The sequence below is a fragment of the Balearica regulorum genome, chromosome 2 (genome assembly GCF_011004875.1).
Source record: "Balearica regulorum gibbericeps isolate bBalReg1 chromosome 2, bBalReg1.pri, whole genome shotgun sequence".
In the NCBI taxonomy this organism is placed as follows: Eukaryota; Metazoa; Chordata; class Aves; order Gruiformes; family Gruidae; genus Balearica; species Balearica regulorum.
Window position 1 is genome coordinate 135149050 of NC_046185.1, and position 15074 is coordinate 135164123.

At 38.2% G+C, this 15074-nt stretch overlaps 1 protein-coding gene across 3 annotated transcripts in view; it reads right to left on the reverse strand.

Annotated features, from left to right (window-relative positions):
* The window catches only part of HDAC9 (histone deacetylase 9), a 484789-nt gene that overhangs the window by 443098 nt on the left and 26617 nt on the right, over positions 1 to 15074 (reverse strand). For 2 of the 3 annotated variants that reach the window (XM_075746055.1, XM_075746059.1), the window contains one exon: positions 2813 to 2926. The exons of the other annotated variant lie outside the window; for it this stretch is intronic. In XM_075746055.1, coding sequence (XP_075602170.1) covers positions 2813 to 2831 — 19 coding nt within the window. In that variant the 5' untranslated portion in view covers positions 2832 to 2926. Of the gene's footprint in view, positions 1 to 2812; positions 2927 to 15074 lie in introns of those variants that run through there. 3 annotated transcript variants of the gene reach the window in all.

Consider the following 15074-nt stretch of genomic DNA (forward strand, 5'->3'; position numbering starts at 1 on the left):
CACATCCCCAGCAGACTTTTTTCATGTAAACTACGTACCATAAATGCAAGAACTGCCTTCCACAAGCTAACCATCACAGGAATAGGCTGCTCATGTCAGTGCCAATCTCATTTATTTTTCTTTTGGTATACTAGAGATGCTTCCTCAACTACTGCAGTGTCTATTAAGTGAAACAAGAATATCTAGTATATATTTCTAACCTCAAGTTAGAAGCTGCATGGAACTGCCCTTCTATGTCTTCATCTCATGAAGTACACCATCATAAAAACAAACTCCAGGAGAAAGAAAAAAGCAGCCATAAAAATTGCAATGGGACAAAGATATATGGGCCACATGAATAAATCTGTATGTTTGAAAAGGACTGGAAAGGGGGAACTCAGTTATTATGGACACAATAAGAATATTCAGCAATGTTTATCTTCTAAAAAATTCTAATAATTGAGTGTTAACTGCTTACATAAGTGGGAGGCCTTTCCTACCACTCTGTTCCCGACAAGTCTATTACAGTGACGACACTGAAAGTGAAGTGACTGCCAAAAGGTGACAGAACACCACACAAAACATCTCAGACTCCCTCAATTGGAGGGCAGAAGAGATGCCACAAGGAGACACTCATCCTCCTTTAGTCCACAGCATTTACTACTTCAAGCAGGATGCGAGACTGAAGTACAAATAAATCCTGCCTCATTTCCCTTTCAACGAAAGCAAGAAAAATGAGGATCCCATGGGTGACATCGCCCTTTAATATTGCAACTCCGCTCATACCACAGAGGTGTTTTGGTGAAGCAGCTTGGGAGTTTTCACAGACAAATACTAGTGACGGGTGTCCTGGTTTTGGATTGGATAGAGATATTTCTTCCTAGCAGCTAGTGTAGTGCTGTGTTTTGGATTTAGGATGAGAATAATGTTGATAACACACTGATGTTTTAGTTATTGCTGAGCAATGCTTACACTAAGTCAAGGACTTTTCAGCTTCTCATACTGCCCTGCCAGCAAGGAGGCTGGGAGGGGACACAGCCAGGACAGCTGACCCAAACTAGCCAAAGGGATATTCCATGCCATATGACATCATGGTGAACAAAAAACCAGACCAAAAAACACTGGGGGAAGTTGGCCAGGGTGGGCAGGGACCACTGCTCAGGGACTGGCTGGGCATCAGTCAGTGGATGGGTGAGCAACTGCATCGTGCATCACTTGTTTTGTATATTTTATCATTGTTATTTTCCGTTCCTTCTCTGTCCTATTAAACTGCTTTTATCTCAACCCATGAGTTTTACCTTCCCCCTCCCCCCCCCCCCCCCCCCCCCCCCCCCGAATTCTCTCCCCCATCCCACTGGGGGGAGCGAGCAAACAGCTGTGTGGTGTTTAGCTGCCTGCTGAGTTAAACCACAACAACAGGGGACACTAAGGACTAGATTTAAAGATATTTTGGCACCTAACTCCTACTGAAAGCAGTGTTTCTAAAGTGTCTAAATACTTTTACAGGTAATCTGATTATACTGAACATTTCTCCTTTACTGGATTTGGAAAGATAGCAAATATAAATGCATATTTACAATATGTTTCTTCATGGCAATAAGAGTATAGGAAAATCTACTTTCTTTTTGTGACAGCCAATTTCATTTTTGGCTATTTCCACAGACTATATCTTATGCAAGATAAGAAACATTAGAAAGATACCCAATCAACTGGAGTATCTTGGAATTTGAAGTGCATGTTTAAGAAAGTACAAGATTAATTCCTATTAGTCACCACTGGGATAGAGACAAAAAAAGACATCTTTCTGTTGAATGCCCTGTCATGCTTTGTATGGATAATTCACTGCATGCACTACATTGCACTGTAAGAAAAAGAGGCTGACTATGAAACCCAGCTATGTTTGACTCCATTTAATGTAAAAGCAGTTATTGCCAGTTTTCAATGCTACAATCAACAATTCTCCAAAAAATCCTCACTGAATGACATTTCTATGAGATAGGGCATCTAGCAGATAAATACAGCTCACTAACTATTGCAGTGTTTTCCCTTGATGCTTTTATAGGCTGTTTGCACAAAACCAAAGCAGTCATAAAATAAGCCACCTGTGAAGGGTTATTTTACCAACAGTACTAGAAATAGATACTTCAAGTGTGGGTGAACAAAGCACGAACCATATGGGACATTGCACAGATTTGAATTGGGGACTCTCACTCCTCAAAAGAACTGAAGTCAAGGCATGTTCCATATGCAGCATTCTATTTCTTTGGAAGTTTGAACACTGGTGCTGCTACTAATAGTTCACTTTCTATCAGGTGAACCTGCAGTAACTCACTTTGCAGGTATTAGATAGAGCAGGTTCAGAGAGCATTGTTAGTTACATATCCTTAAAGGAAGGAGCCTTACAGAGAAGGTTCAATGTGGGTAAAAAAGAGCTAAAAAGAAAAATAACAGAAGACTATTTGTACTTTCTTTAAACAAGGCAATTGTGCAAAGGCAGATAATTAATTTGTAATATTTGTATTTAGTCATTAAGTGTTTCAAGATGCCTATTCACGTCCAATCATGATTATTCAGTTTTTTAATAAACTCTACAAAAGTTTTTACAATCACTGTAGGATTATACCAGCTTTATAATTCAGCTGACATAAGGTATTCCCAAAATAGCCCTTTTTTGCCTGTATAGCCTTTATCCTGTTTTATAAGACAGTCACATCTTCTGAAGTGCAGCTGGCATATCAGTTATTTGCTGAATCCATTGCATCAACACAAAGAATTCTGTACATCCTGATAGAGAAGAGTGTTCTGCAGGAGTGAGGTATAAAAATAAACTGACCTGGTGTTGTGGAGCTCATTGCTCTTGAATGGAATGGTAATTTGCTAACAGTGTAAAGCCAAACTGCAGCAGAAGTTGTTCAGATTTTGAAGTTCTTCTCGAAGTAAGGAGAATCTAAATAAAAGAAAAACACACCTTTGACCTATACATTAATAACATAAATATCATCTCTTAAAAATTAGTATGTCAACCACACTTAAACAGAAGAACATTTGAAGTATTTCTCAAACTAAAGGTTCTTTCTTTCCTGTACATTTTTGCCGTAAATTTAAGAGTTGATGACCACTGAAAACACTACTAAAGCTAAAAAACCCTCAAGCTTCAGGGCAGTCCAGATTCAGATACAAGTTTGCATTACAGCCCATCTATAGTCACATAATATTAGAAAGTAAAGGATTAACTGGTCTTTTATCTTTCCACTGACATCAGGGAATTACATGAACTAGACTTTGAAAGACTTGAGGAAGAAATACCTGGATTATATCCTTATGGCTATGCCATAAACAGCCAGTTCATAGTTTTACTCTTACTGTAGACATTTGCAGCCAGCATTAGAACTGAATGTGCAGAAACAGATCTGCATTCAAGCGCCTTTCTGGAATATCTACTACTATAATCTCCAATGTTTACATCATTCAGAATAGAATTTGTTGAAATAATTAGCATAGTTGACTGGATCTCCCACTAGTAGCTAATGACATCTCTGACACCACTAAGACAGTTGCTGATAGCATGGGCTACTCAAGAGCAGGGCAAGGCAGGTGCTGCAATTTGGCTGAATCCTTTCACACTCTCATTGTGTTCTCAGTTCAATGCAGAAGCAGAGACAAAAGTGTTCCTCTAATGTTCCCATCTGCTGAAAGTTTAAAGCTGCAGAGAAGAGGTTTTCAGGGAACTAAAATATATTTTCATTCAAGCATGATATAAACAGCATAATGGGAGAGAAGGTTGTAGTGCATCAACAACTGTGACAATCCTATTCAGCCATTGCTCCTGAAGCATTGAAGTAATCAAAGATATTCTTAGTGAGTATTTCAGCAGCTTTTGTCACTTTTTTAAACAACCAACTGCACATTTAGTTTCAAGCTGAGCTCAGCCAAATTTCAGATAGTAAATTACTTTTTAACCAAGTATAATCATTTAAGTTTAGCATCATTATCGTTCAAGAAAATGAAACCACACATTTAGATAAGTAACTTCTGCTCTTATGCCCACTAAAGTAGCTTGCTCAAACAGGCATGTTATTTGGATACATCCAATACTCCAGCAGATAGCATCTGTAAAACCAAAATTCACGATACTTCATGAAAATCCCGATTTCTTTCCTTTGCTTACCTCATGCATTGAATTTCATCAAATATCAGATGGAACCGCTATTAAACTGAACAGCCTCTACTGTTAATCTAATCCAAAACTGCTCTTTGGGCACATCTTTACCTTGATTGAGGCAGGCAAGTTATTTCCCCTAATAGCTCCAAGATTTGTCAATATAAGTACAAGCGCACGACACAGACTAGCCAAGTTCTAAGATTATTATTTAATTTCAGAGAGCTCATTATCTTACCAGCTACACAATGAAAAACATTTTCCAGCGAATCCAACATCCACTCATTTGGCATCCAGCCTCAGCTATGACCACATGGTATCTCAAAGTAATGGACATTAATGCTTAACTATGGACTTTAGAGTGAATTTTCAGTAGAGATTTAAACTAAACAGAGTCTGGACATTAGGATTTGACAATATTCTAAGGAAATCACTTTTATAATCACCATAACTAAACATACTATTTTGTCTAATTTCACTTCAGAGACCCTCCCATTTAAGTGCGTGTTTGAAGCTAGCATGACTAGAAGAATACACTGTCAATTCAGACTGCATGCTCAAATGGCTAAGCTTTCACTTCACAAACTTACACTTTTTTCCCCCCAATAAAAATAATTGCAAGTGATTTGGGATAGTTGTGCAAGATAGCAAGAGGATCAGCAGATAGGCTTGGCATGCCCCTGTCAGTGTAAATCCTGACATTCCATACTCCATCTGGATTATGGATACCAGCTTTGATAAAATTGTAGAAAGAAGCTGCTTTATAGCTCTTCCATGCTTTTCTAGAGCAAGGAACACTTACACTTGGAGGATAATCAAGTTAGGAAAGACTCAAACAAGCTAGACATACATAAGTCCATGTGACTCATGGGATGGATACTCCTCTAAATGCCAAGGGAGCTGGACAATATTACTGCAAGGCCACTACCAGATTACCTTTGAAAGTTCATGACCATCAAGGGAAGTGCAAAGACTGTAAGAAAGCAAACGCGACTCCTGTCTTCAGGAAGGACAGAAAGGAGAACACAGAGAACTGCAGGCCAGCCAGCCTCATCTCAATTTCTAGGAAAGCGATGGAGTGAATAATCCCAGAAACAATTTCCAAATATGTGAAGGACAGGAAGGCAACAGGAAATAGTCAGCATATATTTATGAAGGAGAATTGTGCTTGGCCAACCTGATGGCCTTCTACAACAAAGTGACAGGCAACACAGATAAGGGGAGAGCAGTGGATATTGTTTATTTTGACTTTAGCAAGGCCTTCTGTACTGTCTTCCATAACATCCCCACAGATAAATTGTGAAATACAAATAGATAAGTAGACAGTGAGGTGACTGAAAGCTGGCTGAGCTGCCACACTCAAAGGGTTGTGATTTGCAACCCAAAGTCCAGCTAGAGGCCAGTCACTTTAATGGAGCAGCCAGTACTGCTTTTCATTAAGGACCTGGCTGATGGTACAGAGCATACCCTCAGCAAGTCTACAGATGATTCAAAATTGGAAGGAGCAGTTGACAGAGCAGCTGATTGTGCTGCCATTCAGAGGGTCTTCAACAGGTTAGAGAAACTGGGCCTGCTGAAAGTATGTGGCAAGGTTTGAGAGGGGCTGGGGGGGGCTCAAGGCATGGACACTCTGGGAGAAGGTAAAGGGCTGCCATGTGCTAGTCACAGCTAGTCCAGCTGGCCCTACAACAGCCCCACCACAGGCCAAAGCTTAGCCCATCACCAAAGTTTGCGAAGACTCAGTGAAAACATGCTTAAGGGCAGAAGACACCAGAGAAAAGAGGGGAAGTGAGAAACAGAAAGAAAATCAAGGTCAGAGGAAAAGAAGGTGCTCTATTGCAGAGCAGCTATGTCAAGAGCAGTGAAGAAGCCAGACTCTTCTCAGTGATGCCTAGTGACAGAATAAGGGGTAATGTGCACAACAGAAATATAGGAAATTCCATTCATTCTTCCAACTTTAGAAGGCAGTTTTTCACTATTAGTGGGGTCAAACATCTCAGGAACAGGCTGCCCAGCAACATTGTTGAATCTCTATCATTGGGCAGCCTGCTGCAGTTGATCCAGCCTTGAGGAAGGGGTAGACTAGGCACCTCCAGAGGTCCCTTCCAACCTCCACTACTCTGTGATTCCATGATGTGGAAATTAAGAATTTTACCCTTCCAAGATCACCACAGACAGCATCATTCATTGCTGTTAAACATACTGAGAATGACTCCCATACACAAAAGCATTCTGCTGGGAACTCCATAGAAGTATTTCTGTTGAGGAATTTGTAATTTCAGCTGCACTAGTAGTCTTATATCACATGAAGTGGTGGGTTGGCATCCTGCCTAATACTCTATTTCCATACATTTCTTGTAAATGCAAAGCTTTTAGTAGCTGAATGTTGTTGTTCAGGTTTGGTTTTAACAATTCCTTGCAAATATGATACAAGGCTCATTGTCAAAGCTCACATTTGGAACCATGAAAAATTCCATATCATCATATACAGAATTAAATCCACAATGCACATTCAAATAGACTTTACTGATAAGTTGGCATGCTTCATTTCTTTCCCTTCACTGAAGGAACATCATAGTGTAAATTGGACAGTATGAACTGCAGTGCCACATATTTTTCAACGTTAGCACTGAACTAAAGGAAAAAAGTGACAGTGCTGGCCACAGTACATTATAATTTTATGCAGGGTACTATGGTCCTTGGGAGATGCATTTATACTCCACCTCTACCCACAAAAAACAGCACACAGTTCCTGATCAGTCAAATATTGACAATACTAAAGTACAGCAGGTGGCTCCAGGACTCAGTATAGACTGTCTGCATTTTGTAAAACAATCCGCTTCAACCGGATGATAATTGTTAACCAAGTTATCAACTTGGCATATTAGGCTATAGCACAATACACAGCAAATTAACATCTAGCTTCAGCTATATTACTGGCAGTGATACAGCTCATCAGTGGCTTGCATTTGCTCATCCAGGAACAATGAACCTGCTCTTTTTTCTTCAAAGGGAATTCAGTAGTTCATGTGCTCCAAGGACTGATGCAGCTTTGAAACTGCTACAGAAGAACAGCACAAGATGGAACGTAGGTCCTCATGCCCAGTGACCACCATAAAGCTTACATTTCTCATGACTATAAATAGGTACAGCATTTTCAAGCAGAAATAGGCATTTCCAGTTAATACCATTCCTTTAAACTCATGTCTCACTGAACTATCCCAAGACTATATTCACTGACTACCTTTTTTCTATCTTCTGCCTATACTTCAAAATTATTTTGAGAATTGAGTTTCTGAAATAGGATGCAGTGAATACAAATTAACAGAATTCAGATGAAATAGATATTTCTACTCTTATTTCCCCATTCTCCAAGATGAATTTTTCATGAGCACTTTTGCTATGAATCCATAAGCACATGTTTTTCAAAACTACATCCTGGACATTTCCAGATCATTCTCTTCCAAGAGGATTTTTTACCCAATTCCAAAATAGAGATATTTGTAAAAAGCATTACAAAATCATTATGCAAAGATTTCATGGATAAAAGTGAATGCTACACTTCATTAAATTCTGAACATGACAGGTTGGTACCCCTAATAACACATCTAGTTGATTCTCTGCTGGATATATTGTTTTAAAATAGATTTCAGTTAGTTATTGTCAAAGTTGTCTTGTACTTGAGATCAAAATCCTGCAGGCCATTCACCTTAAGTGTCACAAAAAAGGAAGAGTAATTCCTTCCCCTCACAACAGCTTATGTGTTAAAACTAAGCATCTAAAACAGCTGTCAGAATTAGTACAAATTCTGTTGTCCAACAAGCAGTTTAATAAAAAGCAAAATTAAAATAAGTCTGAAAGGTTAAAACAATAAAAAATTAAAAACCCCATCAACAACAGTTTTTCTCTACAGGGCATGAAAAACTTTATGGTTAAAAAACCTCTTACAAATTACTGATATTTTACACAAAAACCTTGAATAAGTCTTCTACTGTATATAATGAAAATCAGAGGGGGGGAAGAGATCAAGCTGAAGATCTTTTAAAAAACATGGCAATATAAAGACTGGAAGACAAGTTACAGTGAACTTTCACTAGAAGGAATTTCACCCACATAAACCAAATCCAACCCTTCTAACTGTATATGAACCTTCAAAATTTGATTAGGAAGCAGGCTGGCATAAGAAGAAGGGACAAGGTCATGTGTTAAGAAATGGTGTGAATTCTAAACATGAAGACTTAAAGACATCAGCTCAAAGAGCAAATGGCTATATAGTAGAAATGCAATGAAGAGTATATTTGGTTTACAGACATAAAATAAGGTAGACCAAACCCAGGACATTACACAGATTAACACTGTTAGCCAGTGACCTTTACATGCAAGTACAGTGCAGATTTACTAGCAGCATTATCAAAGTCTAGTCCAAGAGATACTGGGGTATATAACTGCTTTCAGGTAGAATTTCAGGGTTCCACAGAAGAGCAAATGCCTTCAGTATCCAGAGCTCAGTGCAGGATTAAATATTTTTACAGTAAAGAGTTCATGTATCTTATTCTTAATTAGGTAGCTACTTGACAACTTTTTGAAGTCTGTAACAATTTTGCAGTACACATCCTTGCAGGTTCAGGATTAAAGAACTACTCTAGCAGTGAGTTCTGGACTATCGTGCTCTTTGTACTTCCCCAAAGTCGGTTCTGACACATAGTGTGTAACAGAAAAGCATGTCTGTAAGGAATCCTTAGCCGTACTACTAACATATGCCTAGTTTTAAGTCACAAGCACAGAAGTATACTGGGTGGCAGGAGACACCCAATGTTATGCAGAAAGGGACTATATTATCCTGATTGCCTTTACTTCTCACCAGGAACACACTGTCTCAGTATCAGCTGCATAACTGCAAAGCCACCAATCTGAACTGGGCTGCCTTTGCTGGATGCAGAAATTAAAGTCAAGAAAATCACATTACTTCTTTTGAAGAGTAAGTTACATCACTGTACCTGTACTTTTTCAATTACTCATATGCAGTATTAAGCAGTTTTATACTTCACACATTCTGTGAGCATATTACTTCACTCAACTGTAAGTGTGAAGGTTCAGACTTCTGTCTAGTTAGGCAAATCCTCCTTTCTGAAGATCTCTTAAGCAAGCAAAAGAGCCATTTGATCAATCCTTTCTATATTCACTACCTACTACAGAGATGAAGCAAATAAATTTTCTGAACAGCAAGATGAGAAGATACCTTCCATTAAAAAATGAGTCTTAATCAGTATCAAATAATGTGCTGCTAAGCAGCTGGCTAGACTTCTGCTATGCCAATTACAACAAACCGACACAAGCTTCTGCTCCATTTCCCAGTGAAGCCAGTTAGAAATATGTTCTAGCTAAAAAACAACCACTGTCATCAGCCTCATCAGGTTTCTTTTCATAGAATGGTTTGGGTTGGAAGGGACCTCAAAGCTCATCTCGTTCCAACCCCCCTGCCATGGGCAGGGACACCCTCCACTAGACCAGGTTGCCCAAAGCCTCATCGAACCTGGCCTTGAACCCTTCCAGGGAGGGGGCCCCCACAACCTCTTTTTGAAGTTGTTCAGCACACAGCTGCAGAAATATTTCAATTGCAGCTTAGGTTGTCCTATCTCCCCTCTCCACACAAGCTACTGGGCTGGGCCAAGAAGAGTGCACATCAAGCTGTGCCCCCACAAAGTAGAAGTGAGGTGCAAGATTCATCCTGCATCAAGTACTACCGGACAGTAGCAGGGACCTCACCAGGTGAGGGACTGACCTGCATGACACTTTCACAGCAGAAAGAAAATGAGACAACTTAGCCTCTTTACGTCCACATTTTGATTTTTAATTTTTTTAGTTATGCCAGACTTTAATCAGTATCACTTAAAAATGTTTTGGAAACAAAAAGAACTGCTGCTAGGGAAAACCAAGTCATACAAAATTAGGAGGTGACTGAAGCACAAATTTGACTTCTATCACTTCTGCCACTCGAAGCACTGTAAAACATAATTACAGCCAATACTGTATCACTAATCAACATACACAGGCACTTCCAGAGAGGAAGAGTTCTCTCCTGCATTCCCATAGTCCTGGGAATGAACCTGTCATATTCATGCATCTCATGAAACAACAAGAATTATTAGCCTCCCTATAGGAGTCTGTACATCTTAGACTCTACACAAAGAGACTGCTTATCTAGAAGAGAAAGCCTCCAAAGGGAATCAGAGACAGCTGACCTGGGTTCTGAATCATGCTCTGAAGAAGTCAGTCTTGCTTTCCTTCTCAGCTCTTAAAGGAAGCTGGTTAAGTTAAAAGGAAAAACACACAAAATAGAATTTTGAGAGAGCAACTTCATGTATAAGCTTCCTCACACACTGTAAAAAATTTTATTTGGAACCACCAAAAATTTACTTTCAGTATAATTGTTTGGATTCATTTCACTTAGACATTCTGCAATAAAGTTTTCTGTTTCCCCTCACCAAAATCTTCCTCAATATGCAACAATTAAACACTTCGATGCAATCAAACACTTGCAGTTATCACCGCTGCCTTCAAAAAGGCTAGAGTGAAGTTACCAGTAAATACCCTTGAAAAATCCAAACTCATGTCTGATATGTTTATGTATAGATACTAGCACAGATAACCATATTTGACAGAACCTGATTTGCAAACAGTTCTTATTTTTAGACCACAATATGTCTCTGTAAGCTTTGCTTTGACACTTGGTTTGGATGAATCTAGACAATCCTCCAGGTGAATCATCACAGTATTCTGCTACTCTCCAGCCCTTCCACAGAAGCTACAAAGTCATCCATGGTTTCTCCAGAACCACTGTTGCTACTTCCATAAAATTAGGACCTAGGTGTCCCATCCAGGATTCAAACCACTTAGTAAGACATTCAGTACTCAGTTATTAAATAGATGCTTATAAGTTATCAAAACCTTTCTGAAATGCCAAGAGATGGAACAGAACTCATGCCTCAACGGTCTTGAATTAGCACACTCATGTAGCTTGTGGAACACAGGTCTCAAACATAACCTCCTGATGTCACATGTGTACTGCCTTCCCCTCTAAAGAAATCATATCCAGTCTTGGATGCATTCCCTCAGTGACACAGGCACATACAAAAAGCTGTACCAGAGTCTTTAATTGTCAAACAATGCAAATAACTGCTTAAACAAGTAAGAAATTTTGTAGAGCTTGTTTAAAAAAAAAACCTTTCACTGAAGCTGATGCTTTGAAAAACATTTACATTGAATGTCCTTTAATGGTGGATTTCCTAACAGTAGAGCTTTACTTGCCTTCACAAGACACTTTTAGGATTAAAACTGACATTTGTCAAGAATAAGGTTCAGCAGGGACTAAACGATACACCAAAGTTTGATTATTACTCTGGCATTTTCAGCACCAGAACACCAACCAAGAAAACAGACTTTCTGCACCAGGCCATTAAACCAGATCACAGGTAGAGTCTGAAAATTGTTTTCATGCATGATTATTTTTCTGTGGTTTCACTAATGTCACTGGGGAAACAAAACATAATCTTTGAAAATATGTAAGTTAGTATTATAACACATTCTTCATATAAAAACTTGCCAGCCACAATACAAGAGACTTATTAATGCACTTGGGTGATGAATTGAACTCAAAGCAGAACTTAAGAAAAAATTCTGACCTCTGCTGCAAGTGCATGTTGTCATTTAGCAATAGCACTAAGGCAAAATAATGGGAAAAGCTAGTGACATTCATAAAGGTCATGCAAAGCAAGTCTTCTGCAGGAAGGGAGGGTGGGAATTAAAAAAGAAAACTAAACCACAACCCAACCCATATTCTGACCAAGTTCTTGTCTATTCTCACTCAGTGTCTAAGGGTTGAGCAAAAATAATAAAATAAAGACCCAACACACATCAAGTCAACTAGTTGTTTTTGTCCCATCAGATGCTATAGAAATACATATACTTGCAACTATTTTTAATGCAAATATTTTTGTACATCAACTTAATTACAAGGAAACTTACACATTCCTGAATCTCAGATATAAATATCAGGTCAGATATCAGTTCCAAAAAAAGTTCAAGAATTTTATCTAGCAACAAGCTGCAGATAAATCTCCTCACCTAATAAAATTAATTCTGTATCCATGGACTTCTGCATCTAGTTACATACATACAAAAACTAATGGACTTCTTACCAAGTGACTCAGTTTACCTGCTTGTTAAGATAACAAGCATGGCAAGTACTCTAATTTGAAAGATTTCACAGTCATTTTAGTTTCAACTGTGTGGCCTTGTTCTTTCAACACTAAAATTCAGTTTTGAATTGCAGATTTAATATACACAAGACCAAGAGAAATCAAAGCTAAAACCACCAAGTTTCATGAAGACTTCAGGAGTGGAAAAAAAAGAAAATACACAAGCATAACAAAACACCCCCAAAGCCATGCCAATGCACATGCAAGAAAAATCCAACTTGATTCAGGTGAAAACAAAAGCACAACAAGCAAAACCAGAGCTAAAGATGACTCAACACTTGTTTTCACTTAAGCAAACCCTGACGGGATGAAAACAGTTTTAATTCAAACTTGGTTTTGGCAAACACTTCAGAAGGAGCACTGCAGAACATTGCACCTGCCATTATAAACAAACATAAATATGTTGTTTAAAATGCATTAAAAGCTTGATTTTTTTCTATTCTTTCATAATCAGCAACCTGAATATCCATGGAAGAAAGTACATCTGTGAACAGGTATGTTAAATTCAGTTGGTGCCCCTCAGTTTAAGGATATGAGCTTAGAATGCTCAGATATGAAAGAAGGTTTTGGGTTGATTTTTTTTTATTATTCTGTAAGAGTGAACAGGTATGCAGATGTCAACCAGTCAAAGAGAATCACAGAATTCATTTTATGCTTCAATGAGATTGTATTCCTCTTGCTGTTGCCTCTAAAAATAGGTAGAGGCATAGCAAAAGCTATTTTCTTACACACACAAAAAGAGTATTCATCCCTGTCTTAGCTGGTAGGTAACATAACACTTAGTTTGATTTATCCAAATCTATCATATGTTAATCACAAACATTAGATAATGCAATGATTTTAATTACTGCTGCATAACTTTAAGAAGCCAGCAGATTTTGAAACTGAAGGGGAAATACATCATCATTAAAAAAGATTTTCAGGTTGCAGAAGCAATTCTAAATCAAACCATCACCTGTCAAACTAATGTAAACAAAACTAATGCCAAACAAAATAGGACATTTCTTAAGCCTTCAGGACTCAAAGAAAAGCGCATAGATGGATTAGCAAAGGCACAGAGGCAGGAAGGGATACAATAAAAGTGGGGGACGTGGAACAGAACCTGGTTTCCAGCACACTTCTGGGGAAGCAATGTGACAAGCAACTTTTCTATGTCACTTTCAGCAAGATGGATCTTCCAGCAGTAATAAGAAAATGAAAACCAGAGTGTTACAAATCGTAATTCTAACACATTCTGAACAAACTGGAGATAAAAGCACAGATGCAGGGTTTGTGAGTACACCAGAAAGGAAGGGGGTTTAGGAGTTTACAAGCTATTCAATACAGAATTTAACAGGTCACTTTTAGGAAAACTCAGGTTCTAAACTGATAGAAATATAATTCTCACCTTCCTTCCACCCCACCACCACCACCCCCACCCCCTCCCCCTGTATGAAAACTACATATGAATGAATTGTCATCTGCCATTCAAGTCAGTCTGGTAAATGTATTTCTGTAGAAGAGGGGAAGTTAATGAAAGCAGTCCTAGATTTTTTTCCACAAGAAGCATAAGAGAAAGTAATTAAAATTATAGCATTATATTTAGATTTACTTCCAAACTGTTGTAGCAAGTAAATCCAGATGCACAGGATTACATTTTGTGTTATTTTTACTGGCAGAGTCCCAACAACCTGTCAACAGTCCATGACAACTCCTACAGCTGCAGATTTCCTAGTGCAGACTTCTCAGGGCAGATACCCAACTCCTTTTGTTTTGTTGCAACATCAACCATATTGCATATTCAACTAGAAACAAGTTTCAAACAGAAGTGATGTTCAAAAATATTATGCATACCACACCAGACTGGTAAACAAACATCACACTGAAGTATTTTCCAGTATATCCAGGTTTTCTGACTTCATCTAAAGATACTAGTTTATTTTTTATTCTATTTTTAAACTTTAATAGCACAGTAATCAAATTCCTCTTGACTTAAGGACACATGGGCAACTTCATGGTTAGATTTGTCTAAGCAGAGTTACAGCAAAGTAAAACCTAACACAAAATTTGAAAGCAAGTAGAACAGCAAAAAATATGCCATGCCTCATGGAAAATGCCTTATCTAATTAATTATTCAGCAATTTATTATTAGTAAATAAAGACACAGATACCTTAAATAAAGGCACAGACATTCACAATGAGAAAGTTCTTTGACTTCAACTATGCTTTATTGACGATATAAAAATTCAAGCTTAAAACCAGTAATTACAGAAAAACTACATTGTCCCACAGCTGGAAGAAGCTACTTTCCTCATGAACATAAACATCCCTAACCATAAACCTGTGGCTAAAATAGCCTGTGTAAAAGCGGATGAGGTCTCCCAAGAAATGAATGTAGTGATGTCATCTCCTTTCAAAACCCACTCAAATTCTGAGTGAGCCAAATCTCAAGTCATCTCAGGCTAAAAACAACCAGGCAAATGTAGCATAAACCTTCTTTTCAGGGATCTCTAGTCTAGCTAAAGATTGAGTAAGACTAAGAAGTAATATCCAGAATTTGTGATTAAAGATTTGATTAATATGCCAATCATGAAATTTAATAAGTGGCACAGGTAACTGATTGAAAACAAAATAATAAAAGTAACTTACTTGCCCACAGTTATTGAGTAGTCAGCTATTTTAACATGAGTACACAATCT